Genomic DNA, 27,369 nt, shown 5'->3' on the forward strand with positions numbered 1-27,369 from the left:
TCCTGCGTCTATGCACAATCTGTAAAGCTTCAGCGATAGATTGAATAGCGCCTGGCAAGATCTAATTGTTCCGATGATAATACCCAACAGAGGGTGAAATAGTTTTTAAGATGTTGGTTGCAACAAATATTTTCTATTATATTGACAATATAGTCGAGTGACCGCTCTAACAATGGAAATGTATTTCCTCAAAGATGGAAGGCAGGCGGGAGGAGTTGTGATCAGGTGGGACTATTCCAGCCAATGAGAGGGCAGATACGTGAGTGAACGATAAGTACAACTCCGATATAAAGTATTTTTTTCCCCAAAGTTGCCGAAATGACACATGCTATCCACTTATCATTGTCACGCCCTGGTCGAAGTATTTTGTGTTTTTCTTCATGTATTTGGTCAGGCCAGGGTGTGACATGGGTTTTTGTATGTGGTGTGTAGCTTAGTGGGATTGTAGCTTAGTGGGGTGTTCTAGGAGAGTCTATGGCTGTCTGAAGTGGTTCTCAATCAGAGGCAGGTGTTTATCGTTGTCTCTGATTGGGAACCATATTTAGGCAGCCATATCCTTTGGTTGTATTGTGGGTGATTGTCCTGATGTCCTTGTTCGATGTTAGTTGACACATGTATAGGCTGTTTTCGGTTTTTGTTTCGTGTATTGTTTTGTAGTGTTCGTGTTTAGTCGTGTTTACGTTTGTTTTCAATAAACATGGATCGCAATCGACACGCTGCAGTTTGGTCCGACTCTCCTTCACCATATGAAAACCGTAACAATCATTGCATTCGTAACTACTTAACGAACCATTATGAAACTTCTATTTCGATCAAATAAGCCTCAAGTAGCAAATTAGCAATTCCACTTTTTGTTGACCAAATTTGACACTCATTGACTTCCATACAAAAATTCCTCGCTTTGTGGTTATTTCGTGGACCGATTTTGGGCGGTGTAAACAACTGTGCCTATTTCTCTCTGGTTGCCATCAGGACTAAAATATAACCCTGACATCTACACTATGGAGCGGTACATTTCAGCGACTATTGATGGTTTAACGGGAGATCAGCTGGCGACAATCAAGTGGCCAATGTTAGTTGCAATTATTCCCAATTAGGCTGCTAATGATTTCCCTTTTAACTTGAGGGTAACAATGCATATGTCTCTCAGTTATGCTACAGGAAAATCAATCGATCAACTAATCAATCAAAAGATTTCACAAAGCCCTTTTAATATCAGGAGTTGTCACACAGCCCTTTACAGTTACCTGGTCTAGACCCCATAGAGCAAGCGAAGCAAGAGGTGTGAACACAGTGGACGGGAAAAGCTCCCTAGAAGGAAACTCATCGCATTTCATCTAACCGATAAGCAATAGGGCTGGAGAATATGGATTCGAGCATTCTGTCAAACTATGATGCCAACGCAGTGCTTAAGTTGAAATGCTAAACCAACTCCCTGAATCATTTTGTTTTAGAGGACTGTTAGTTCATCCAAATACAGTTCATGAATATCACAATGAATTGATCAAGAAGTAGAAGTCATCACAAAAATATGATATTAAACACTATGGAGTTTGATAATTGGCATTGGGACTTGGATTGGAACCGGTGCAATGGTCAGGTTACGTGAAATTAGAGCTCTTTGGCCACACACACACCAGTGGTGGGTTTGGCATTGAAAAACGAAAGCTTATGCAGAAAGATACCTCATACCTACGGTAAAATATGGTGGTGGATTTTTGATGTTTACGTGGCTATTTCTGCGTGCACTTGTCCCGGGGCCATTTGTTAAGGTCAACGGCATCATGAACTTTACGAAGTACCAGGACATTTTAGCCAAAAACCTGGTTGCCTCTGCCAGGAGGCTGACATTTGGCCGCAAGTGGATCTTCCAGCAAGACAATAACCCCAAGCACTAATCAAAATCCACAAAGAAATTGTTAATTGATGCAAAATTAACATTTTGCAATCTCCAGACATGAACAGCATTGAAAACCTGTGGTTTGAATTGAAGATGTCAGTCCATAAGAGCAGACAAAGGATATCAAGGATCTGGAAGGATTTGGGTATGGAGGAAACCAATCTCATTAAAGATTTTAGATAAAGGCTCAGTGCTAGAGTATTTGGGGGGGGGAAAAATCTGTACATCTGATTTATTTTGTATTATTGTCACTTGTTAAAATATATATATTTCTCTCTGCAATTGCATTAGTAGAAAATAATGTTCCCATTTTTTTGTTGTTGGCACATACAATATAGCCCAGTATTTGTATTATTCATTTTATACAATGTTTTTTGATCATCTGTATCAAGGGTGCCAATAATTATGGACCTGACGATATAAAACGTTGTACTCTGAACCCCACATCCTCTATTACTTTCAACTTTCAAGCCCATCTGATTCCTCTACTGTACAGTAAGTCAGGCGGGACATGTTACCGGTCGAGCGATGTGTCTCGTCGCCAGTTGTATGTAAAAAAATGATGTACTGTACTTCTACAATGGCTCTGGGTGATGACTGGTGTCCCAACACACACACAGAGCTGTATCATATTACCTCTAACAGACCAGGGATGTGTCCCAAATGGCACCCGTGTCCATGTATAGTGCACTACTTTTGACCAGGCCTCAAACCCCAAGTGGGTTGAGCTGGAGATTCATTGCATGGATACCTGTTCTGACACAATACAGCTAACGCTATCGGTTGGAAATGTGTCATTTTATTTCCTCAGAAGTGAAACATGGCCAAATGGCAGGAAGTGGAGTCTACCCCTTCTCTGCTCTGTATGGCCATTTTGACTAGAGTAGTGACTGGCGAAGGAGGTATAAAATGGCAAAGTACAGTACCTCTGACAAAGAGAGAGCAAGTGGCCATAACTGGTTAGTTAAGACCTTTTATGTTACCTCTCCTTGCCGTTAGTCTTGGGGCTTAAGTATCGACACGAGGAAACACTCAAAAGATTATCGACACTCAAAAGATTGATTTCTACAAAACGAATCCTCTTGAGGTAAAAGAGTCCAGAGATTAATTCAAGAGCCTTGATTTTTAGCACAAAATGAATGTAGAAAGACTTATTTAGTGCAACATAAATCAGCATAATTTCAATACCCAATGATGATGTTCCTGTAAATGAAATGTAATCCACATACAACCTGCTGGAAAATATACTGCATAGTCTGTATTAGCGGGTGGAGGACATTCATTTTGAAGTATCTCTAATCTTCCCAGTAACCATCTTTCTGGCTGCAAGGTGGAGCAGAGGCTAAGAACCCAGCCTATGTGTTCAGTGCATAATGCTCATTCACCTTGGTGTGTGTGTGTGTATGTGTGTGTGTGTGCGTGCGTGTTTCTGCCTCTGTCTGCCTCTGACTGCCTGCGCCTCTCTCCCCAGCGGCTGACCCTGCTGCACGTCAACAGTAACCAGTGTCTGGACATGCCTACTGAGGAGGACAAGATGGTGCCCACCCTGAGAGACTGCACAGGCAGCCGCTCCCAGCAGTGGTTCCTCCGCAACATGACACTGACGCTCTGATCTGACGTGGAGCAGGACCTCCACCTTCACTCACCACCACCCTGGCCAGTTTCGCCCCCACCTGAACCACCGACCCACTTCGCTCCCGCTGGCCACTACCTTTGCCTCGCTCCACCAGGTATTTTTTTTAAATCATGCACATGCTCCTGCCTCCTTCAACACTCGCAGGTGGGGAAGAAGCAGGCAGGTAGCAGGGTTTTTTTGTGTGTTTTTTTTCCCCGCGGGGCTTCGGAGGCTCGGCAAGGGCGTTATCTGCGATTCCGATCCCCTCATTCAATCAATATTACACACAGTGGCTGGCAAGAGGCTGGCGTGCACACTCTCAGCCAGACAATATCTGTATGGTTGACTCATATGAACGGGTCTGAGGTGACGGTGACTCACACTTTTACATGTGGAGGAAGCTGGAGTCAGAGTGACTATCGCACTGACGGTACCGTATATGTCAGATGGCTCTCAGACCCGGTCGCGTGTGTGCGTTCAGAGGTTCCCGACTTTTGTACAGCAGCAGCACCGATAGCAGGACACCATTTGTACGTCCGTGGGGTCTCGCAGACTATGTACTCTGGCTCTGAACACAAGTGTGTGTTTAAAGTGTAGCCCTGACAAGAGATGATTCGGTTCGGACATTGTACACCCCCAATTCACAGCTATGTTGGAGCCACGTGTACATCTGAGGGTGAAGGGTAAGGGTTGCTGTTGTTGATGGGTACATGACAAAACGCAAAACATTAGAGGTCATACAGAACTCGTGCATGGAGGCATATATCTGTCAAATCTAATTTACCATTATCCAATTTGCATTATAAATGTAATTTCGGCAGCTTTTTGCTTCAATGCTCAATGGCATAAAGGTTTGCACTGTTCCTTTGGGGCGGCAGCGTAGCCTAGTGGTTAGAGTGTTGGACTAGTAACCGGAAGGTTGCGAGTTCAAACCCCCGAGCTGACAAGGTACAAATCTGTCGTTCTGCCCCTGAACAGGCAGTTAACCCGCTGTTCCCAGGCCGTCATTGAAAATAAGAATGTGTTCTTAACTGACTTGCCTGGTTAAATAAAGGTAAAATTAAAATTAAATTTGTATTACAGGAAATAGATATGTCATTTCAAAACACAACTGTATATCTGAGGCCAAAGTTACTTGGATTGATACGGTATGCCTTAAGAGAAATAGTCAATTATTGAATGGGTCAAGGAATGTAAGAGAAAGGGAAAAATCTTGACAAGCTTTGCCTCAAAGTCAACCGGAGTAGTTGCCACAGTTTGTCAAAATTGTTTCTACTGCACTGTAGCACGGTCCGCTCCCCAAACATTGGATTATTGAACGTATCGTTTATTTTGGATACGTTTGTCTACTTGAAGGTTCCCTTATTCTACTTTCTACATTATGTCCATCACTTTCATTACAATAGTTGACTTATCATTTGCACGGTTCATCATAACATATCATTTGCCCGATCTAAACATAAAGCAAAAATGATCTGTCGACATAAGGCTGTGAGTACATTTACAATGTCGGTTTGAATATCAAGTTTCTTGTTTATTTAATTAAGCTATTGTGAAGTCTAAAAGCTCCCCGAAACATCTCAGCATTTAGCGAATCGATCAATGTGAACAATGGCAACAGTATAATGAGACTAAACAGAACTCATCGTGTTTTACCACTATACTGTGCCATTTTGATCGTCAGTCAAACGATGCGTCCTGAATCGTACCCTGTTGTGCTATTTTTGAGCAGGTCTCATAATAGGCTCTGGTCTAAAAGTAGTGCTCTATGTAGGTAACAGGGGACCATTTGGGATGCATGAAAAAATGTCTTGATATGATCAACGTTTTTAGAAAACGGATCAACTATGTTTTTCAATGGATTGTCAGACCGGACCCGCTGACATCCCACGGTGGTGTAAATAAATAACGGCCATCATCGTGTTTTCGTCGTCACGGTGACTGTACATACAGAACCAATTATTTTTCTAAGACGCTGTGAAACTTGAAAGCCCCGTTGAAATGTAGAGCGTGGCATGGTTATGTAATTGAATCCATTGCCCGTGCGCTGTTCAGAAATACCAATGGAACTCTGTTAATGCTTTCTAGGGGTTTTATGAAATGTGCAATGTGTTTTAGAGGTTCATCAGCAAAAAAACACAAACTACCTAATGGACATTACTGTACTAAAACGGATTCAAACTATCTCAATGCTTGAACACTGTCATATCTATGCCTACTGTTTGTTTGGCATTCAGACTCAAATGAAATGAACTCTGTTTACGTTCATATATATTTATCGTTTAGTTTCACCTAGATTATCTTTAGGTGTAGGGTGAAGTTGCCCCTAGACTCATATCCCCCACTAATAGTTAAGGTTGGGACTGGGGAAGAGGAAGCTGATCCTAGATCTGTTCCGACAGTAGGGGAAACTTCACCCCGTAGCTTATCTTGACATGCATGGTACTACAATAGGAATGTACTATAGATTGTGTTTGAATTTTGAACTGTTACCCTGTACATGTAATGGTCTAAGCTGATGTATGTTACCTGTTTGTACATTTTTGTAAAAACCACCAAAAAAAAGAAGAAATGAAAAACAATCTTGATGGAATCTGCCATGTGTTCGATTACTGGGGGATGATACGAACCAATGAAATGGTGAACGACAAATCAAATACATCTGTTGTTGATTAAACGTTTCTGTTGAAGCTTTTAGGCCCCCCCCCCCCGTGTCTCCCGTCTCCTCCTTAGCTCTAGGGATGCGTCCCAAATGGCATCCTGTTTTCTATATGCTGCACTACTTTTGACCAGGGCCCATCGGGCTCTAGGTCCCTGGTCAGAAGTAGTGCTCTGTAGAGGGAATAGGGTGCCATTTGGGACTCAGACTTAGTATCTACTAGGAGCCTGGTGGGCGCTTTAACCATGGCTCAATAATACGCTCATTATAGTTGCTAGGTCAGGTCTAGAGTTAGCCTATGGAGAAGGTCCAGTATAAACTGGGGCCGGGTTTCAATCTGATTGCCCTTTGCCGATAATGCGTCCTTTAAAAAGGCAATGTTCCCGCTTTCGCGGAGACCACATTCACGGTAAACGCTGCATAAAAAATATATGTGTATTTTCCTTCTAGCACTGACTTTGATAGTAACTACTTTATTGAGGGAAAATGTACTTGCTATGGCTGTGCAGATGTGGTTGTCTCACCCAGCTATCTTGAGATGAATGCACTAATTGTAAGTTCGCTCTGGATAAGAGTGTCCGATAAATGACTCAAATGTAAATATGTCGGCGCAATCTGAAACGGCCTTTTAGATGGTGCGTTGTCAACAAACTGCGATCAGATTGAATCTCAGTTGAAAATGGCTTCCAATAAAGACTCGGTCTAAGGTTGAGGTCTTGACGACAAACGATTTCACACTAATTTGGTTTATAGAGGCCTTACATTACTGAATAACTGTCTCAAAGCGTATTTGCATAATATTACATGTAATAGCATCACTTAATTGCTTCACTGTATATTTCCCTTTTCCCCACCCACATCAGAGAATGGGAGTTTTTTTTTTAAATAAATATTTGTAAACCTCTCCAAGGCAACCACTCCAGTGTAATTAATGACTCCTCATGGGGCCCAATCTCAGTTTGGCTACACAACACTTCAGCACCTCTGCACAGCGGCAGGCAGCAAGGCACTCCGAGGCAGGCAGCAAGGCACTCCGAGGCAGGCAGGGAGGCAGGCACCCTAAGCCAGCATCAATCAGCCAGGCTCACACCTGCAGGCTGCTGTGGGGCCTAGACAGACAAATCAGGACACATGGGGATAAATAAGACAGCCACACAGGGCTGCCAGTCTATTACAGGGATGAGATGGTCTAAAATAAGAGCATAATGGAAGCCTTATCTGACTGGGCTCGCTGTGGCGCTAAGAGGTACTGCATGATTAGTGCCCCTCACCATGGAGACAGCCGGGGATTTAACGCTTTCACGCCTGTGTTCGTCTCCTGTAGCAGCAGGGACTTACTGTAACACAAAAAAAAAGGGATTGCAGTTCCGACACGCCTGCTATGAAAAGCCTCAACACTCACACGATTTATGGGCCATTATACACCAGCGTCCTCAGTCGTGATTATAGAGACGTTTCACATCCAGTATCCTGAAGAAGCGGCAGAGCGTTAGCTACTACAGCACTTGACTACTACATTCACCGTCACCTTAAATGTGTTCCGCTATTCACCCGATTTCAATTCGTTTCCTTCTCAACAACAACACCCTCACGGTTAAATGCAAGGGAGGAAGGCCACGGTCCAAGACTGGGTTTCTCCTCGTGTCTGATATGTACATGATCGCGTGTGTCTGCCAGCCTCTCTCTTCCCTGCTAGTGCGCTTGATATATGGGATTTTATTCAGCCGGAGAAGTGAATCCAATAATGGGGAGAGAGGGGAGAATCAGCACCCTGGATGGCCCCTTTCTTCCCACACAGGATCAGAGGTCCAGAGGAGTAACCCTGCCCTTGATTGTTGTGGGGACCTGCACTTCCACTGTGCCCAGAATGAAACATAGCTTTAATTAGAGATGGTTTGAGGCAAGACTGTGTGGGAGACTGGGGAGACTGATCCATTGCCATGGGAGAGCTGTCTGTCTTGTAGTAGTACATCTCAAATGTGCAGATCTTGGCCGCGACCCAAATGGCATCCTATTCCCTAGATGGCGCACTATTTTTTTTGTTGATGCACCTCTCTGGTCAACAGTAGTGCACTATAAAGGGAACAAGGGTTCCATTTTGGACGCGGACCCTAGACAATCTGCAGCGACGGCTGCAGAAGCCACTGACGTGGACGGCGGTTGTGCAATCCCTGACGCAATCTGGATATTGACATGTTTAAGGGAAGTGATTGTAAAAAAATAAATGAAAAAAACGACTTCTATGTGGTAATAGCCATTTAGACAGTAAGGCAGTGATTAGAAGGAGGAACCCTTCTGCTAAAAACAGTAATTGTGTGGTAACCAATGTTCAATCACCAGGAGCTGGTGCATTAGCAACAATCCCTGTTGTGCTGCTATTCTAGACAATGAAAACATCCATATAGGACTCGCTGTTTCCTGTGTTTATGAAAAGGATGCCTACTAAAAGTACTGTATAATAAAGTATGAATTCCATTTGTGTAGTTACTCATTCAGGGGTGTTTATGCCTTGCAATACAGTATCTTATATGAGTGAAATGGTTTGCCAGTGTGTATTTGTCACGTTCTTTCAAAATCGAACCCAGAAGCAGACCAGGACAAGGAGAGTAGGAAGAAGGTGAGTATTTATTTACAAGTGAATGTGAATGTGTAGATATATCCAGGTGGCGTAGCGGGCAGCGGTGGTGAGTTGATGGGAGTAAATAGGTGGATCCAATGGGGTAGCGGAATCCTCCGACGACCAGGCGGGAATGGGGTAAATGATCCGGGTGAGTAACTGAAGACAGAACAAACGGAGGTAAGTTTAAGGCAAGCAATACGGAAAAAACAACGAAACAAATTCTATCCAACTTGAGGCTGATACTATGGCACAACATACTGTTCATGGCTAACGATCCGGCAAGGAATGGATGTCAGGTCAGAGCTTTTGAAGGGGAGAGGTGATGATCAGGACAGGTGTGCAGATTACTGATGGGATACAGGTGCGGGTGAACATCGATCTCCCAACAAGCTAATTCGCCCGGCAACCAGACAGGGTGCGTTCCAGGACAGAAACACAGACTCAGGAAGCGGGATTCGTGACAGTATTAACTCTGACACACAACCCTTTATAATAATTATACACTAATATATATATATATATGTATATATATATATATAGTTAAAGAGAAGCTGATCTACTGTATGGAAGACAATCATCTCAAATCTTGGACACATGTAATATCGTTTGATCACCACAAGATGTTGACAGTTTATTGTGTGCCTCAGTGGCTCTGTCTATTTGACCCCGCTGTGTTGGAATCACACTTTGACCCCGCCTTGCTTCGCGTTCCTAGGAAACTATGCAGTTTTTTTTTTTTACGTGTTATTTCTTACATTGGTACTGCAGGTCATCTTATGTTTCATTACAGACAGTCGAGAAGAACTACTGAATATAAGAGCAGCGTCAACTCACCATCAGTACGACCAAGAATATGACTTTCGTGAAGCGGATCCTGTGTTCTGCCTTTCACCCAGGACAACGGAATGGATCCCAGCCGGCGACCCCAAAATACGACTTCGTAAAAGGGGGAAATTAAGCGGTCTTCTGGTCAGACTCCGGAGACGGGCACATCGTGCACCACTCCCTAGCATTCTTCTCGCCAATGTCCAGTCTCTTGACAACAAGGTTGATGAAATCCGAGCAAGGGTAGCATTCCAGAGGGACATCAGAGACTAACGTTCATTGCTTCACGGAAACATGGCTCACTGGAGAGACGCTATCGGAGTCGGTGCAGCCAGCTGGTTTCTCCACGCATCGCGCCGACAGAAACAAACATATTTCTGGTAAGAAGAGGGGCGGGGGCGTATGCTTTATGGTTAACAAGACGTGGTGTGGCCACAACAACATACAGGAACTCAAGTGAGGTCTGCACAACGCATCACCGGGGGCAAACTACCTGCCCTCCAGGTCACCTACACCACCCGATGTCACAGGAAGGCCATAAAGATCATCAAGGACAACAACCACCCGAGCAACTGCCTGTTCACCCCGCTATCATCCAGAAGGCGAGGTCAGTACAGGTGCATCAAAGCTGGGACTGAGAGACTGAAAAACAGCTTCTATCTCAAGGCCATCAGACTGTTAAACAGCCACCACTAACATTGAGTGGCTGCTGCCAACACACTGACTCAACTCCAGCCACTTTAATAATGGGAATTGATGGGAAATTATGTAAAATATATCACTAGACACTTTAAACAATGCTACCTAATATAATGTTTACATACCCTACATTATTCATCTCATATGTATACATATATACTGTACTCTATATCATCTACTGCATCTGTATGTAATACATGTATCACTAGCCACTTTAACTATGCCACTTTGTTTACATACTCATCTCATATGTATATACTATACTCGATACCATCTACTGTATCTTGCCTATGCCGCTCTGTACCATCACTCATTCATATATCTTTATGTACATATTCTTTATCCCCTTACACTTGTGTCTATAAGGTAGTAGTTTTGGAATTGTTAGCTAGATTACTTGTTGGTTATTACTGCATTGTCGGAACTAGAAGCACAAGCATTTCGCTACACTCGCATTAACATCTGCTAACCATGTGTATGTGACAAATAAAATTTGATTTGATTTGACTACGGTATTTTAGATGATCCTTTCGTGGACCGAGGATTGATGATCAACCTTGAGCTGTGTTTCGAAATCAACGTATGTCACGGTTTTCTAATGGTGAAGGAGAGTCGGACCAAACTGCAGCGTGTCGATTGCGATCCATGTTTATTTAAACAAACGTAAAACACGACTAAACACGAACACTACAAAACAATAAACGAAACGAAAACCGAAACTGCCTATACATGTGTCAACTAACATCTAACAAGGACATCAAGACACTCAGGACAATCACCCACAACACAACCAAAGAATATGGCTGCCTAAATATGGTTCCCAATCAGAGACAACGATAAACACCTGACTCTGATTGAGAACCACTCCAGACAGCCATAGACTCTGCTAGATCACCCCACTAGCTACAATCCCACTATATACCAAAACCCCAAGACAAAACACACCACAATACAAAATCCCATGCCACACCCTGGCCTGACCCAATACATAAATATAAACACAAAATACTTCGACCAGGGCGTGACAGAACCCCCCCCTAAGGTGCGGACTCCCGAACGCACCTCAAAACAACAGGGAGGGTCCGGGTGGGCGTCTGTCCATGGTGGCGGCTTCGGTGCGGGACGCAGACCCCACTCAGTCAATGTCCCAGTCCCCTCTCCTCGCGTCCTGAATAGTCCACCCTCGCCGCCGACCATGGCCTAGTAGTCCTCACCCAGAACCTCACTGGACTGAGGAGCAGATCGGGACTGAAGGGCAGCTCGGGAGTGAGAGAAAGCTCAGGAGTGAGAGGAAGCTGAGGAGTGAGAGGAAGCTCAGGAGTGAGAGGAAGCTCAGGAGTGAGAGGAAGCTCAGGAGTGAGAGGAAGCTCAGGAGTGAGAGGAAGCTCAGGAGTGAGAGGAAGCTCAGGCAGGTAGATAGATCTACCAGATCCTGGCTGGCTGGTGGTCTCAGCAGATCCTGGCTGACTGGCGGATCTGGCGGATTCTGGTTGACTGGTGGATCCTGGCTGAGTGACAGATCCTGGCTGACTGGCAGATCCTAGCCGACTGGCAGATCCTGGCCGACTGGCAGATCCTGGCTGACTGGCAGATCCTGGCCGACTGGAAGTTCTGGCGGATCCTGGCCGACTGGCAGATCCTGGCCGACTGGCAGATCCTGGCCGACTGGAAGTTCTGGCGGATCCTGGCAGACTGGTGGATCCTGGCAGACTGGCAGATTTAACTGATCCTGACAGACTGGCGACGCTGGGCAGACTGGCGGCACTGGCGGCGATGGGCAGACTGGCGGCGCTGGGCAGACTGGCGGTGCTGGGCAGACTGGCGGCACTGGCGGTGCTGGGCAGACTGGCGGCTCCTTGCAGACTGGCGGCTCCTTGCAGACTGACGGCTCCTTGCAGACTGTCGGCTCTGGCTGCTTCATGCAGACTGACAGCTCTGGCTGCTCCATGCAGGCTGGCAGCACCTTGCAGACTGGCAGCTTGCAGACTGGCAGCGCCTTGCAGACTGGCAGCGCCTTGCAGACTGGCAGCGCCTTGCAGACTGGCAGCTCCTTGCAGACTGGCAGCTCCTTGCAGACTGACAGCTCTGGCTGCTTCATGCAGACTGACAGCTCTGGCTGCTCCATGCAGACTGACAGCTCTGGCTGCTCCATGCAGACTGACAGCTCTGGCTGCTCCATGCAGACTGACAGCTCTGGCTGCTCCATGCAGACTGACAGCTCCATGCAGGCTGGCAGCACCTTGCAGACTGACAGCTCCCTGCAGACTGGCAGCTCCTTGCAGACTGACAGCTGTGACTGCTCCGAACAGACAGGAGACTCCGGTAGCGCAGGAGAGGAGAACGGCTCCGACAGCGCTGGACAGGCGGGAGACTCCGACAGCGCAAGAGACTCCGGCAGCAGCGCCGGACAGGCGGGAGACTCCGGCAGCAGCGCCGGACAGGCGGGAGACTCCGGCAGCAGCGCCGGACAGGCGGGAGACTCCGGCAGCAGCGCCGGACAGGCGGGAGACTCCGGCAGCAGCGCCGGACAGGCGGGAGACTCCGGCAGCAGCGCCGGACAGGCGGGAGACTCCGGCAGCAGCGCCGGACAGGCGGGAGACTCCGGCAGCGCGGACAGGCGGGAGCCCCTGTAAGGATGAGCCGGAGAGACAGCCTGGTGCGGGGGACTGACACCGGAGGGCTGGTGCGTGGAGGTGGTGACGGATAGACCGGGACGTGCTGGCGCACTGGAGCTCTTGAGCACCGAGCCTGCCCAACCCTACCCGGTTGAATGGTCCCGGTCGCCCTGCCAGTGCGGCGAGGTGGAATAGCAGCCCGCACTGGGCTATGCAGGCGAACCGGGGACCCCGTGCGCAAGGCTGGTGCCCTGTAAGCCGGCCCAAGGAGACGCACTGGAGACCAGATGCGTAGAGCCGGCTTCATGGCACTTGGCTCGATGCCCACTCTAGCCCGGCCGATACGCGGAGCTGGAATGTACCGCACCGGGCTGTGCACCCGCACTGGGGACACCGTGCGCTCCACAGCATAACACGGTGCCTGCCCGGTCTCTCCAGCCCCCCGGTAACCACAGGAAGTTGGCTCAGGTCTCCTACCTGGCGTAGCCATACTCCCTGTGAGCCCCCCCCAATACATTTTTGGGGCCGACTCTTGGGCTTCCATCCGCTCTGCCGTGCTAATTCCTCATAATGCCGCCTCTCTGCTTTTGCTGCCTCCAGCTCGGCTTTGGGGCGGCAATATTCTCCTGGCTGAGCCCAGGGTCCTTTACCGTCCAGTTCGTCCTCCCATGTCCATTTCTCCAGGTAGTGCAACCTCTCCCACTGCAGCTGCTGCTGCTCCTGCTGCTGCTGCCTCTCCTGTGGCTCCTGCCTGTTGACACGCCGCTGCTTGGTCCGTTTGTGGTGGGTGATTCTGTCACGGTTTTCTAATGGTGAAGGAGAGTCAGACCAAACTGCAGCGTGTCGATTGCGATACATGTTTATTTAAACAAACGTAAAACACGACTAAACACGGACACTACAAAACAATAAACGAAACGAAAACCGAAACAGCCTATACATGTGTCAACTAACATCTAACAAGGACATCAAGACACTCAGGACAATCACCCACAACACAACCAAAGAATATGGCTGCCTAATATGGTTCCCAATCAGAGACAACGATAAACACCTGACTCTGATTGAGAACCACTCCAGACAGCCATAGACTCTGCTAGATCATCCCACTAGCTACAATCCCACTATATACCAAAACCCCAAGACAAAACACACCACAATACAAAAACCCCATGCCACACCCTGGCCTGGCCCAATACATAAAGATAAACACAAAATACTTCGACCAGGGCGTGACAGAGTAGTCACAATAAAATAAGGTCGTATAGTATTTCAAATAGAGGACAACAGCATTGGTGAGAAATAGGGTGCCCAATCAACCAACCTAATATGTGACCAGAAGCATGGCCTCATGCAGTATCCCTGATCAGAAGGATTATGGAGTGAGATGGGAAGGGAAATGAGAGAAGATCTTGTCAAGTGATTGGCTGTTCTTCCCAGCAAATGACCTCAAGTGCCATCTCTGCTGATACAGAGTGCACGATAAATGCATGTCCCCTACGTCTCTCTGATTAGATTAATAAATCAATCCCGGCCGTCCCATCAGGTCTTGCCCAGGCTATTTTTATGAAATGGGTTACACAAGAATGTCAAACTTTCTTCCTTTAAGCTCTTGATGGGAGACAGTATACTGGCTAAAAAATATATTGATTAGCAGAGTAGGCCTATAACATTTCCTTACACAAGATTTGGCGATGATGGGAATCCGAAATACCATTCACTTGAAATGGAATAGAAAACCTGATATCATCCTTTTACATGTGCGATCACAACTAGGGAGTGTTTTATTCTGTACTCTTTGCAATGTGCATTACAGATCCCCGAACCCCTTTCTAGGATAATCTTAAAACAAGAATGAATCTGCAACCCCCCCCCCCCCAGTTTAGTATACAATGTTGCATAACTCAACAGCCTTCCAGTGTGTGAACTGTGAAGAGACTCAGATCAACCTCCAACCCAAATCCTCTATGTGCTTTTGAGTGACACATGCAGTATGAAAGTGAAAATGTCAAACTAATTGCGTGTGAGTGTGTGGGTTAAAGGCATTGCTCACAATTAAAGCGATTGTTCACACAGCATTTTCGAAGGGTCCCTTGTGACTGACTGACCCAGCCGGGAGCAGCCATAAATAGCCGCGCAATAGCAGACTCCCTTGCACCATATGTCAATGCTAGCTGGGTAATTTACTTGCTTTGATTCTGACGCCTGCGAAGTAAGAGTGAATCCACATGGAAACAAGTAGCTGTTTTAAAGGCTAATTATTTCCAGAATAGCCAAACACGGTCTGAAATGGACAAAAAGCAATAGAACGGGAGGGTAACACTTCACCGACTTCTTACGACTGTGTGATGAGCAGCTTACTGTTGACCTCTTGTACCGTGTAAATGTCGTCGGTTGGCATGCTGTATTATGACTGATTGCACAGTAATAAGAACACAACAGGGTAACATAGTGACTTCGACACACATGGACACTAAGTTATCCAGTTAGGCCTAAGTAGCGTATCTACTAAAAGTGCAGACAGACACATTGTCAAGTGTTGTGACAGGGTATGGATGCCTGGCAAAAGTTTAGCTGTATGTGTCTGGAAACGTAGCAATTAAAAAGCTCGAGCTCACAGCACAAGAGTAGACCTTTGTCCAGCCAAAGCTAATGGCTTCATCTTTGCACAGGAATCAGTATCTGAGTAGCCTCTTCCTCTTAACGAGGGAAGTACACATATAAAAGGTGACCTGTGTCACCCCACACTCATTATAAAATGACTGAATGCTGCAGTTCGTTTGTGTTCTTCTTCGTCTACCTGGTATAATGAAGGCCTCGGTGACTGCTGCCTGGTTTTAAAAAAAACGTGTGTTCCCTTCCCTCTTTCCCTCGAGAGACTTGAATTATTGCTTCAGACACACGCTGCTATTGGGTGCACATTCAACGTGTTAGCTGTTACACAATCCTTCGTTTGGCGAGTGTTCCGTTGGTTTTAGCCAGCCACAGACTTTGTGCTGTTTTTAGAATGTGATCATTTGTACTGCACAGACGTGTAAAGACTTGAGGTGAGATAACAGCAAATGGATGAAGACGAGCGCTAATGAGATGCTGGCTGCAAACAAACAGCCTCAACACTCATATTGATCTTGAAGAACCAGGTGGGATACCACGTCAAATTGGTTGGAAAATGATTGAGTGAGTGTTTGAAGTTGCTCACAGTAGCTGAATACACTTGACGAAAGTGGGGGAAAGTGCAGTGTATTTCTATATCTATGTATCTGTTAATATACAGTACCAGTCTGCTTGAACACACCTACTCATTCAAAGGTTTTTCAATATTTTTACTATTTTCTACATTGTAGAATAATAGTGAGGACAGAACAACTATGAAATAACACATATGGAATCATGTAGTTACCAAAAAAAGTGTTAAACAAATCAAATTATATTTTATATTTGAGAAGAAGCCACCCTTTGAAAGTACCCTTTGCCTTGATGACAGCTTTGCATGAGAAACACGAATGGACATTAGACCAGTGGAACTCTGGGTGAGTCCAAATGTGAGATTGTGGCTCCCACTTTACAGCCTTAATTCTAAAATGTGTGTGTGTATATATATATATATATATATATATATATATATATATATTTTTTTTTTTTTTTACTGAAATATTACATTTACATAAGTGTTCAGACCCTTTATTTTGTTGAAGCACTTTTGGCAGTGATTACTGTCACGATCGTCATAAGCATACTCGGACCAAAGCGCAGCGGGATATCGGTTCAACGTCTTTTTATTTAAGGGAATCGAACAAAAAAGCAATGAAGAATACACGACACGTGAAGCTCATGCAGTGCTCACAGGCAGCTACACAAAAACAAGATCCCACAAAACACAGTGGGGAAATGGCTGCCTAAATATGATCCCCAATCAGAGACTATGATAAACAGCTGCCTCTAATTGGGAACCATACCAGGCCAACATAGAAACAAAACACCTAGATAGGAACACCCCGACCTAACCAAAATAGAGAATAAAAAGGCTCTCTATGGTCAGGGTGTGACAATTACAGCCTACATTTTTATTGGGTATGACGTTACAAGCTTGGCACACCTGTATTTGGGAGTTTCTCCCATTCTTCTCTTCAGATCCTCTCAAGCTCTGTCAGGTTGGATGAAGAGCTTCACTGCACAGATATTTCCAGGTCTCTCCAGAGATGTTCAATCGGGTTCAAGTCTGGGCTCTAGCTGGGCCACTCAAGGACATTGAGACTTGTCCTGAAGCCACTCCTGCGTTGTCTTGGCTGTGTGCTTAGGGTCGTTGTTCTGTTGGAATGTGATCCTTCGCCCCAGTCTGTGGTCCTGAGCACTTTGGAGCAGATTTTCATCAAGGATCTCTCTGTACTTTGTCCGTTCATCTTCCCCTCAATCCTGACTAGTCTCCCAGTCCCTGCCAGTCCCCACAGCATGATGCTGCCAACACCATGCTTCACTGTAGGGATGGTGCCAGGTTTCCTCCAGACTTGACACTTGGCATTCAGGCCAAAGAGTTCAATCTTGGTTTCATCAAACCAGATAATCTTTTTTCTCATTGTCTGAGAGTCTTTAGGTGCCTTTTGACAAACTACAAGTGGGCTGTCATGTGCCTTTTTCTGAGAAGTGGCTTCCATCTGCCCACTCTACCATAAAGGCCTGATTGGTAGAGTGCTGCAGAAATGGTTGTCTTTCTGGAAGGTTCTCCCATTTCCACAGAGGAACTCTGAAGCTCTGTCAGAGTGACCATCGGGTTCTTGGTCACCTCCCTGACAAGGCCCTTCTCCCCCAATTGCTCTGTTTGGCCAGGCTGCCAGCTCTAGGAAGAGTCTTTGTGGTTCTAAACTTCTTCCATTTAAGAATAATGGAGGCTACTGTGTTCTTGGGGAACATCAATGCTGCATAAATGTTTCAGTACCCTTCCCCAGATCTATACCTCGAAACAATCCTATCTCAGAGCTCTATGGACAGTTCCTTTGACCTCATGGCTTGGTTTTTGTTCTGACATGCACTGTCAGGTGTGGGACCTTATATAGAGAGGTATGTGCCTTTCCAAATCATGTCCAATCAATTGACTGTATGACAGGTGGACTCCAATCAAGTTGATCAATGGAAACAAGTCAATGGAAACAAGATGCACCTGAGTTCAATGTCGAGTCTCAAAGCAAAGGGTCTGAATACTTATGTTTGTTTTTTTTTGCAAAAAAAATAATTAAGGTGTATTGTGTGTAGATTTATGAGGGAAAATGTATTTAATACATTTTAGGATAAGGCTGTAACGTAACAAAATGTGGAAAAAGTCAAGGGGTCTGAATACTTTCCAAATGCACTGTATATAACCAAATTATCGTTACTCGTGTACTATTCCTTGTGCTACTATTTTTCTATTGTTTATATTTTTTTCTCTGCATTTTTGAGAAGGGCTGTAAGGTAAATATTTTACTGTTAGTGTATACCTGCTGATTACGAAGCGTCTTCAAATGTTATTTTTCTTTTCCGAACGATTGTATGCGGTCTGGGACCTGCACAAAATTGGCCATTTTGTCTCTCTGTGTGTAGTGGTGTCGTGGTGCCTGAGAAGTGGGTATACTATACTATTTCCAAATAGCCCGACATCATGAAGGAAAGGCACCCTGTGTGAAAAATTGTATGAGAAGCCGTGACATACACTCTGAATGACCTAATATTATAAACCCCATATTGGTCTTTCACAGTCAGGACAACCATAGCTGTACTGTGCAAGTAGGCTAATAGTAGGCCTACTATTGAAACAGATCAATTAGTCTGTGAACTGAGTCAGAAATTCACAGGTTTCTGACTTTCCCCATTTTTTAAAAATGTTTTTGCTCTCAAAGTCACACTTTTGTAATAGAAAAATAACAGCATTTGATATTGTAAGTCCTTAACAATGCTTACACCACATCACAAGACCACTTTTGAGGTCTGGGAAAAATGTAAGATTTTTTTTTTTTTTTTTTGTGTAGTTACCCTTTAGTTCAATTGCACAGGCACCTAGCACTGTTGTTTGGATAGTGGTATTTCTGTAACACATGCAAAACAAATGGCCACTGGATTGATGCAAATAAGCATGAAATTATTCTGCCAGGTAGGCATAGGCTACTTTGTAACTAGCTAACATTTCTTTGAGAAGGTTATTGGGAAAGCCTTTCCATCTACCAGAGTACGGCCTATCATTAGCATCACTATATTTGTCATGTTTTGTCTTATATTGTCTTGTCATTTTGCTTTCCCTTCTGTTCGTTTCCCCCTGCTGGTCTTATTAGGTTCGTTCCCTTTTTCTATCCCTCTCTCTCCCCCCCTCCCTCTCTCTCCTCTCTCTATCGTTCCGTTCCTGCTCCCAGCTGTTCCTATTCCCCTAATCAATCATCTAATCTTTTCACACCTGTTCCGTATCTTGTCCTCTGATTAGAGTCCCTATTTCTCCCCTTGTTTTCCGTTTCTGTCCTGTCGGATCCTTGTATATTGTTCGCCGTGCTGTGTCTTGTTTCCCTCAGATGCTGCGTGTGAGCAGGTGTCTGAGTCTGCTACGGTCGGTGCCTTCCCGAGGCAACCTACAGTTTATGGTCGAGTCTCCAGTCTGTCCTCGTCACTACGAGTGGAATTAGTTTTTTTATGTTTTGTTTTCTGCTCTGATTTGTCTAGGAGTATTGCCTATTTCCTTTACTGGAATAAAGACTCTGTTTTCGCCAAGTCGCTTTTGGGTCCTCATTCACCTGCATAACAGAAGGATCCGACCAAGAATGGACCCAGCGACTATGGATTCTCTCTACTCTACTCTCGAGTTCCAGGGAGCGATGCTCGGCAGACACGAGCAGGAATTGTCAGCTGCTCGGCATGCCGTTGAGACCCTGGCCGCTCAGGTCTCCGACCTCTCAGGACAGTATCAGAGTCTTCGTCTCGTGCCACCAGCTACTTCCGGGTCTTCCGAGCCTCCGGAACCTAGGGTTAATAACCCACCATGTTATTCTGGGCAGCCCACTGAGTGCCGCTCCTTTCTCACCCAGTGTGATATAGTGTTCTCTCTCCAACCCAACACATACTAGCTCGGATTGCCTACGTCATATCACTCCTTACTGGTCGGGCTCGGCAGTGGGGCACAGCTATCTGGGAGGCAAGCGCTGAGTGCACTAACGATTATCTGAACTTTAAAGAGGAGATGATAAGGGTTTTTGATCGTTCAGTTTTTGGGAAAGAAGCTTCCTGGTCCCTGTCTTCCCTATGTCAAGGTAATCGATCCATAACGGATTACTCTATAGAGTTTCGCACTCTTGCTGCCTCCAGTAAAGCAGGCGTTGCACTCGTTTTCTGGAGGGACTCCACGCTAAGGTTAAGGATGAGATTCTCTCTCGGGAGGTTCCATCCAGCGTGGATTCTTTGATTGAACTCGCTATTCGCATTGAACGACGGGTAGACCTTCGTCACCGAGCTCATAGAGAGCTCGCGTTAACTGTGTCTCCCCTCTCTCCGACACTACCATCTTTCCCCACTGACTCTGGTGTTGAGCCCATGCAGCTGGGGGGTATTCGCATTCCGACTAAGGAGAGGGAACGGAGAATCACCAACCGCCTCTGTCTCTATTGCGGTTCCGCTGGTCATTTTGTCATTTCATGTCCAGTTAAAGGCCAGAGCTCATCAGTAAGCGGAGGGCGACTGATAAGCGCTACTAGACGGTCCTCTCCATCAAGTACCTGTACTACCTTACCGGTCCATCTACGCTGGACCGGATCGGCAGCTTCCTGCAGTGCATTAATAGACTCTGGGGCGGAGGGCTGTTTTATGGACGAAGCCTGGGCTCGGGAACATGACATTCCTCTCAGACAGTTAGGGGAGCCCACGGTCATGTTCGCCTTGGATGGTAGTCCTCTCCCCAGTATCTTATGTGAAACACTACCTTTAACCCTCACTGTATCTGGTAACCATAGTGAGACCATTTCTTTTTTGATTTTTTGTTCACCTTTTACACCTGTTGTTTTGGGTCATCCCTGGCTAGTGTGTCATAATCCTTCTTTTGATTGGTCTAGTAATTCTATCCTTTCCTGGAACGTTTCTTGTCATGTGAAGTGTTTAATGTCTGCTATTTCTCCTGTTTGTTCTGTCCCCTCTTCTCAGGAGGAACCTGGTGATTTGACAGGAGTGCCGGAGGAATATCATGGTCTGCGCACGGTCTTCAGTCGGTCCAGAACCAACTCCCTTCCTCCTCACCGGTCGTATGATTGTTGTTCTGATCTCTTCAAGAAGCGTTTTGCATCCGCTCCTATCCTTGTTGCAACGTCACTAAACAGTTTATTGTTGAGGTTGACGCGTCGGGGGTGGGCGTGGGAGCCATTCTGTCCCAGCGCTCCGATACTGACGATGGGGTCCACCCTTGTGCGTATTTTTCTCATCGCCTGTCACCGTCGGAACGTAACTATGATGTGGCTAACCGCGAACTGCTCGCCATCCGTTTAGCCCTAGGGAAATGGCGACAGTGGTTGGAGGGGCGACCGTTCCTTTTGTCGTTTGGACTGACCAAAGGAACCTTGAGTACATCCGTTCTGGAACGACTGAATGCGCGTCATGCTCGTTGGGCGTTGTTTTTCGCTCGTTTCGAGTTTGTTATTTCTTATTGCCCGGGTACTAAGAACACCAAGCCTCATGCTTTATCCCGTCTCTTTAGTTCTTCTGTGGCTTCTACCGATCCCGAGGGGATCCTTCCTGTTGGGCGTGTTGTCGGGTTGACAGTCTGGGGAATTGAAAGACAGGTTAAGCAAGCACTCACGCACACTGCGTCGCCGCGCGCTTGTCCTAGTAACCTTCTTTTCGTTCCTGTTTCTACTCGTCTGGCTGTTCTTCAGTGGGCTCACTCTGCCAAGTTAGCTGGCCATCCCGGCGTTCGAGGTACTCTTGCTTCTATTCGCCAGCGTTTTTGGTGGTTCAGGAGCGTGACACGCGCCGTTTCGTGGCTGCGTGTTCGGACTGCGCGCAGAATAAGTCTGGTAATTTTTTTTCTGCTTCTGCTCCTGGTCTTGCTGGGTCTCAGTCTGTTCCCTGCCACCGCATCTCTCCTGTTCTTGTTCCTGCCCTTGCTGTGTCTCAGTCTGTCCCTAGTTGTTACTCTCCTGGCCTGTTTGGTCCTGTTTGCTCTAAAGCTTTCAGTTCTCTACCCGTGTCTCATTTTTTTTAGAGTAGTACCCTAGTTTCCTTTTTTTTCGTTTTCCGTTACGGTCCTGAGGAGAGGAGTTGGGTTCTTTCTCGGGACGTGCTGGACCGTTTGTGATCTATGATTTCCTCCGTTGCCGCCAGTGTTCCTCCTCGAGAGCGCCAGGAGGCGCCGGTGAGTGGGGGGTACTGTCATGTTTTGTCTTATATTGTCTTGTCATTTTGCTTTCCCTTCTGTTCGTTTCCCCCTGCTGGTCTTATTAGGTTCGTTTCCTTTTTCTATCCCTCTCTCTCCCCCCCTCTCTCTCCTCTCTCTATCGTTCCGTTCCTGCTCCCAGCTGTTCCTATTCCCTAATCAATCATCTAATCTTTTCACACCTGTTCCGTATCTTGTCCTCTGATTAGAGTCCCTATTTCTCCCCTTGTTTTCCGTTTCTGTCCTGTCGGATCCTTGTATATTGTTCGCCGTGCTGTGTCTTGTTTCCCTCAGATGCTGCGTGTGAGCAGGTGTCTGAGTCTGCTACGATCGGTGCCTTCCCGAGGCAACCTACAGTTTATGGTCGAGTCTCCAGTCTGTCCTCGTCACTACGAGTGGAATTAGTTTTTTATGTTTTGTTTTCTGCTCTGATTTGTCTAGGAGTATTGCCTATTTCCTTTACTGGAATAAAGACTCTGTTTTCGCCAAGTCGCTTTTGGGTCCTCATTCACCTGCATAACAATATTTCTCCTGTTACTTCACTATTTGAAACCTGGATGTTTGAAACCTTCTTTATCTGCTTTCTCCTGTTCTATTAGTTTTCGTTCTTTCATTGTCTAGCAGCCAAAGGCATTATCCTAGTTATATTAGCAGCCCATGATAGTTGTTGCATCTTTAGATCTCCTCTCTTTCTAAATGTCTAACAGATATTTCCATCTCCGTCCATGAAACCATTAACATGTGCGTTTTGGAACATTCGCTCACAGATCTACCACCGTGTGCCTAAAATGTGAAGAAATAATAGTTTGTCAACATTTTGAGCTAAACATTCTGATCTGTTCCATCAGCCTTATTCATTGATATGGCATACAGTGGGGCAAAAAGGTATTTAGTCAGCCAGCAATTGTGCAAGTTCTCCCACTTAAAAAGATGAGGCCTGTAATTTTCATCATAGGTACACTTCAACTATGACAGACAAAATGAGAGAGAAAAAAAATCCAGAAAATCACATTGTACGATTTTTTTATTTTTTTTAATGAATTTATTTGCAAATTATAGTGGAAAATAAGTATTTGGTCAATAACAAAAGTTTATCTCAATACTTTGTTATATACCCTTTGTTGGCAATGACAGAGGTAAAACGTTTTCTGTAAGTCTTCACAAGGTTTTCACACACTGTTGCTGGTATTTTGGCCCATTCCTCAATGCAGATCTCCTCTGGAGCAGTGATGTTTTGGGGCTGTTGCTGGGCAACACGGACTTTCAACTCCCTCCAAAGATGTTCTATGGGTTGAGATCTGGAGACTGGCTAGGCCACTCCAGGACCTTGAAATACTTCTTACGAAGCCACTCCATTGTTGCCCGGGCGGTGTCCCTTGCTGATGGAAGGAGGTTTTCACTCTCACAATACATGGCCCCATTCATTCTTTCCTTTACACAGATCAGTCGTCCTGGTCCCTTTGCAGAAAAACAGTCCCAAAGCATGATGTTTCCACTCCCATGCTTCACAGTAGGTATGGCATTCTTTGTCCTCCAAACACGACAAATTGAGTTTTTACCTAAAAGTTATATTTTGGATTCATCTGACCATATGACATTTTCCCAATCTTCTTCTGGATCATCCAAATGCTCTCTAGCAAACTTCAGATGGGCCTGGACATGTACTGGCTTAAGCAGGGGGACACGTCTTGCACTGCAGGATTTGAGTCCCTGGCGGCATAGTGTGTTACTGATGGTAGGTTTTGTAACTTTGGTCCCAGCTCTCTGCAGGTCATTCACTAGGTCCCCCCGTGTGCTTCTGGGATTTTTGCTCACCGTTCTTGTGATAATTTTGACTGCACGTGGTGAGATCTTGCGTGGAGCCCCAGATCGAGGGAGATTATCAGTGGTCTTGTATGTCTTCCATTTCCTAATAATTGCTCCCACAGTTGATTTCTTCAAACCAAGCTGCTTACTTATTGCAGATTCAGTCTTCCCAGCCTGTTGCAGGTCTACAATTTTGTTTCTGGTGTCCTTTGACAGCTCTTTGGTCTTGGCCATAGTGGAGTTTGGAGTGTGACTGTTTGAGGTTGTGGACAGGTGTCTTTTATACTGATAACAAGTTCAAACAGCTGCCATTAATACAGGTAACGAGTAGAGTACAGAGGAGCCTCTTAAAGAAGAAGTTACAGGTCTGTGAGAGCCAGATATCTTGCTTGTTTGTAGGTGACCAAATAATTATTTTCCACCACAATTTGCAAATAAATTCATTAAAAATCCTACAATGTGATTTTCTGGATTTTCTTTCTCATTTTGTCTGTCATAGTTGAAGTGTACCTATGATGAAAATTACAGGCCTCTCATCTTTTTAAGTGGGAGAACTTGCACAATTGGTGGCTGACTAAATACTTTTTTGCCCCACTGTATACTTCCACTACCTTGATACACATCGTGGGGATTAAGACATGAGAATACGCAATGCTCACTGAAGAATAAGTGGGTATCCCGAGTATACCTACATATTCCATTGCATTGTGGAATACTTGTTTCTGTTTAGCTTGACGGGTATTCTAGAGCATGCATTATTTCCCTAGAAAGCACAGTATTTTTGCATGGTAGAATTCAATGGCCATAGTTCATTCTTGCATGTTCTATGTTTGAGATGCCTTTGAAAGCTAAAGTCAATTTGAAACATTGGCATTGTTGAATTCCATTTTCATGATGGAAAATGAGGACAGATGGTTTGGTTAGCTAAACTAACAAGTCTGTTTGTTTGGTTACCATGAGAACTGCTTTTGCTTTTTTTACATTGGATAGTAGAGACTCAGAGCTACAAAGTGGTATATCATACACAGCATTTTTTTAGGAACAATAGGAAAGTCATTCTGCTTTGAAAGTTGATACACTGAGAAAATGGCCTTTGAATGTTTTGTTACCTACTGGAGAGCTCTCCTTTGTCTACACCCATTCAGCAGTGTTCACACCATCTTAAGATAGCCCCACCCATCTCTTTAAGGATTCACATGAGGTCATGTGCTAAACAGTGAGTAGTGTAGTAAAGATTAAGACTAAAAGTGGTAGTAGCCTACAATAAGAAAAAAATCAAGTAAACAAAGTGTCCAGATAAAAATATTGTACAAATATTACATGTCGCTTACCCAGACACACGTGTCTAAATTGATGGATCATGTGAAATAAATGCTATAACCCCCAGCCATGTTCAGGGGTGGAAAAAGAACTAAATTGTCATACTTGAGTAAATAATTTCAAATTCTTTATATTAAACCAGACAGCACTATTTATTTTCTCATCGACGGATAGCCAGGGGCACAATCCAGCACTCAGAAATAATTTACAAACGAAGGATTTGTGTTTAGTGAGTCTACCAGATAAGATGCAGTAGGGATGTTCTCTTGATAAGTGTGTGAATTGGACAATTTCCCTGTCAAAATGTAACGAGTACTTTCGTTTCGGGTGTCTGGGGAAATGGATGGTGTAAAAAGTACATTATTTTCTTTTGGAATGTAGTGAAGTAAAAGTAAAAGTTGCCAAAAAATATAAATAGTAAAGTAATGTACAGATACCCCCCAAAATACTTATGTAGTACTTTAAGTGCTTTGAACACTGCCCAAATGCCTTCACACCATACATTAGCCTCCTTTATATACTGTTACACACACACTTATCACATAGTATTCCATACATAAGTTAAGGCCATGCAACCTGAGTTGAAACCTCACTGTGGTGCACATGTACAGTACATAAACAGATGCATGCGCCATATATTGATGTGGATGCCCCATATATTTATGTGGATGCGCCATATATTGATGTGGATGCCCCATATATTGATGTGGATGCCCCATATATTGATGTGGATGCGCCATATATTGATGTGGATGCCCCATATATTGATGTGGATGCGCCATATATTGATGTGGATGCGCCATATATTGATGTGGATGCGCCATATATTGATGTGGATGCCCCATATATTGATGTGGATGCCCCATATATTGATGTGGATGCCCCATATATTGATGTGGATGCCCCATATATTGATGTGGATGCCCCATATATTGATGTGGATGCCCCATATATTGATGTGGATGCCCCATATATTGATGTGGATGCCCCATATATTGATGTGGATGCCCCATATATTGATGTGGATGCCCCATATATTGATGTGGATGCCCCATATATTGATGTGGATGTCCGATATATTGATGTGGATGCACCATATATTGATGTGGATGCCCCATATATTGATGTGGATGCCCCATATATTGATGTGGATGCCCCATATATTTATGTGGATGCGTTTTATATTTATGTGGTGGACATTTGATACGGTCACATGATATTGTTGTGGTATGTCACAAAATCATGTTATGACCACACATATCAATATTCACGTTATATATCAATATTATGTTAAGTTTTGCTAAGTGGATGGGTCTCTACAGAAGGTGTGAACAGCCAAATGGTTACTTGCATAGTAGCAATATCAGAAATAGATGGTGTCAATATAAATAAAATACACAGTATGTACAAGAACAATATCAATAATGATAGAGTGATAGACAAGGTAGTTATACGAATACAATCAGGGGTAAAGTGGCTGAGCAGCAGGATAAAAAAAATGTAAAATAGTAGCAGCAACGTATGGCGTGTGTTAGGAGAGAGTCATTTGAATAGAGACACTGCAGATAGTGCTGATGACTGTTCCGTCCGAACCACTCATGAACAAGGGAATCTATATTCGAAGAGCCTGTTTCTGTCCTGCCCTTGACTTTGGTGCAGGGCATGTGATGTCCATAGCTTCTTCGTCGCAAAACTCCCTGATCTTCTCAAAAAGAGAAGTTTGTCTAGCTGTGTCCAGTCCAGGTGGTGTTTGTACAGGCAGACCATCTATGGGAGGAAGGATGTCGGCATTGCGCAGCAGCTGAAGCCTGGTCCCGACAGTCAGAAATGTCCTTGGCGACAACAACACCAGGCTCCAGAGCATCGAAGCTGTAAACCAGGCAATAACAACAACAAGAAATCATAAGACATTACAACCCTGCACAACATCAATTCACCTC

The 27,369-nt window shown here is 45.0% G+C and overlaps 1 protein-coding gene across 1 annotated transcript in view; it reads left to right on the forward strand.

Annotated features, from left to right (window-relative positions):
• Positions 1-7,091, forward strand: part of LOC124016890 (polypeptide N-acetylgalactosaminyltransferase 13-like) — a 55,290-nt gene extending 48,199 nt beyond the window's left edge. Inside the window, 1 exon segment of the mRNA XM_046332231.1 lies at positions 3,372-7,091. Coding sequence (XP_046188187.1) covers positions 3,372-3,512 — 141 coding nt within the window. The 3' untranslated portion in view covers positions 3,513-7,091.
• Positions 7,092-27,369: the final 20,278 nt, after the last annotated feature.

Source organism: Oncorhynchus gorbuscha, unplaced genomic scaffold, assembly GCF_021184085.1.
Source record: "Oncorhynchus gorbuscha isolate QuinsamMale2020 ecotype Even-year unplaced genomic scaffold, OgorEven_v1.0 Un_scaffold_1071, whole genome shotgun sequence".
Classification (NCBI taxonomy): Eukaryota; Metazoa; Chordata; class Actinopteri; order Salmoniformes; family Salmonidae; genus Oncorhynchus; species Oncorhynchus gorbuscha.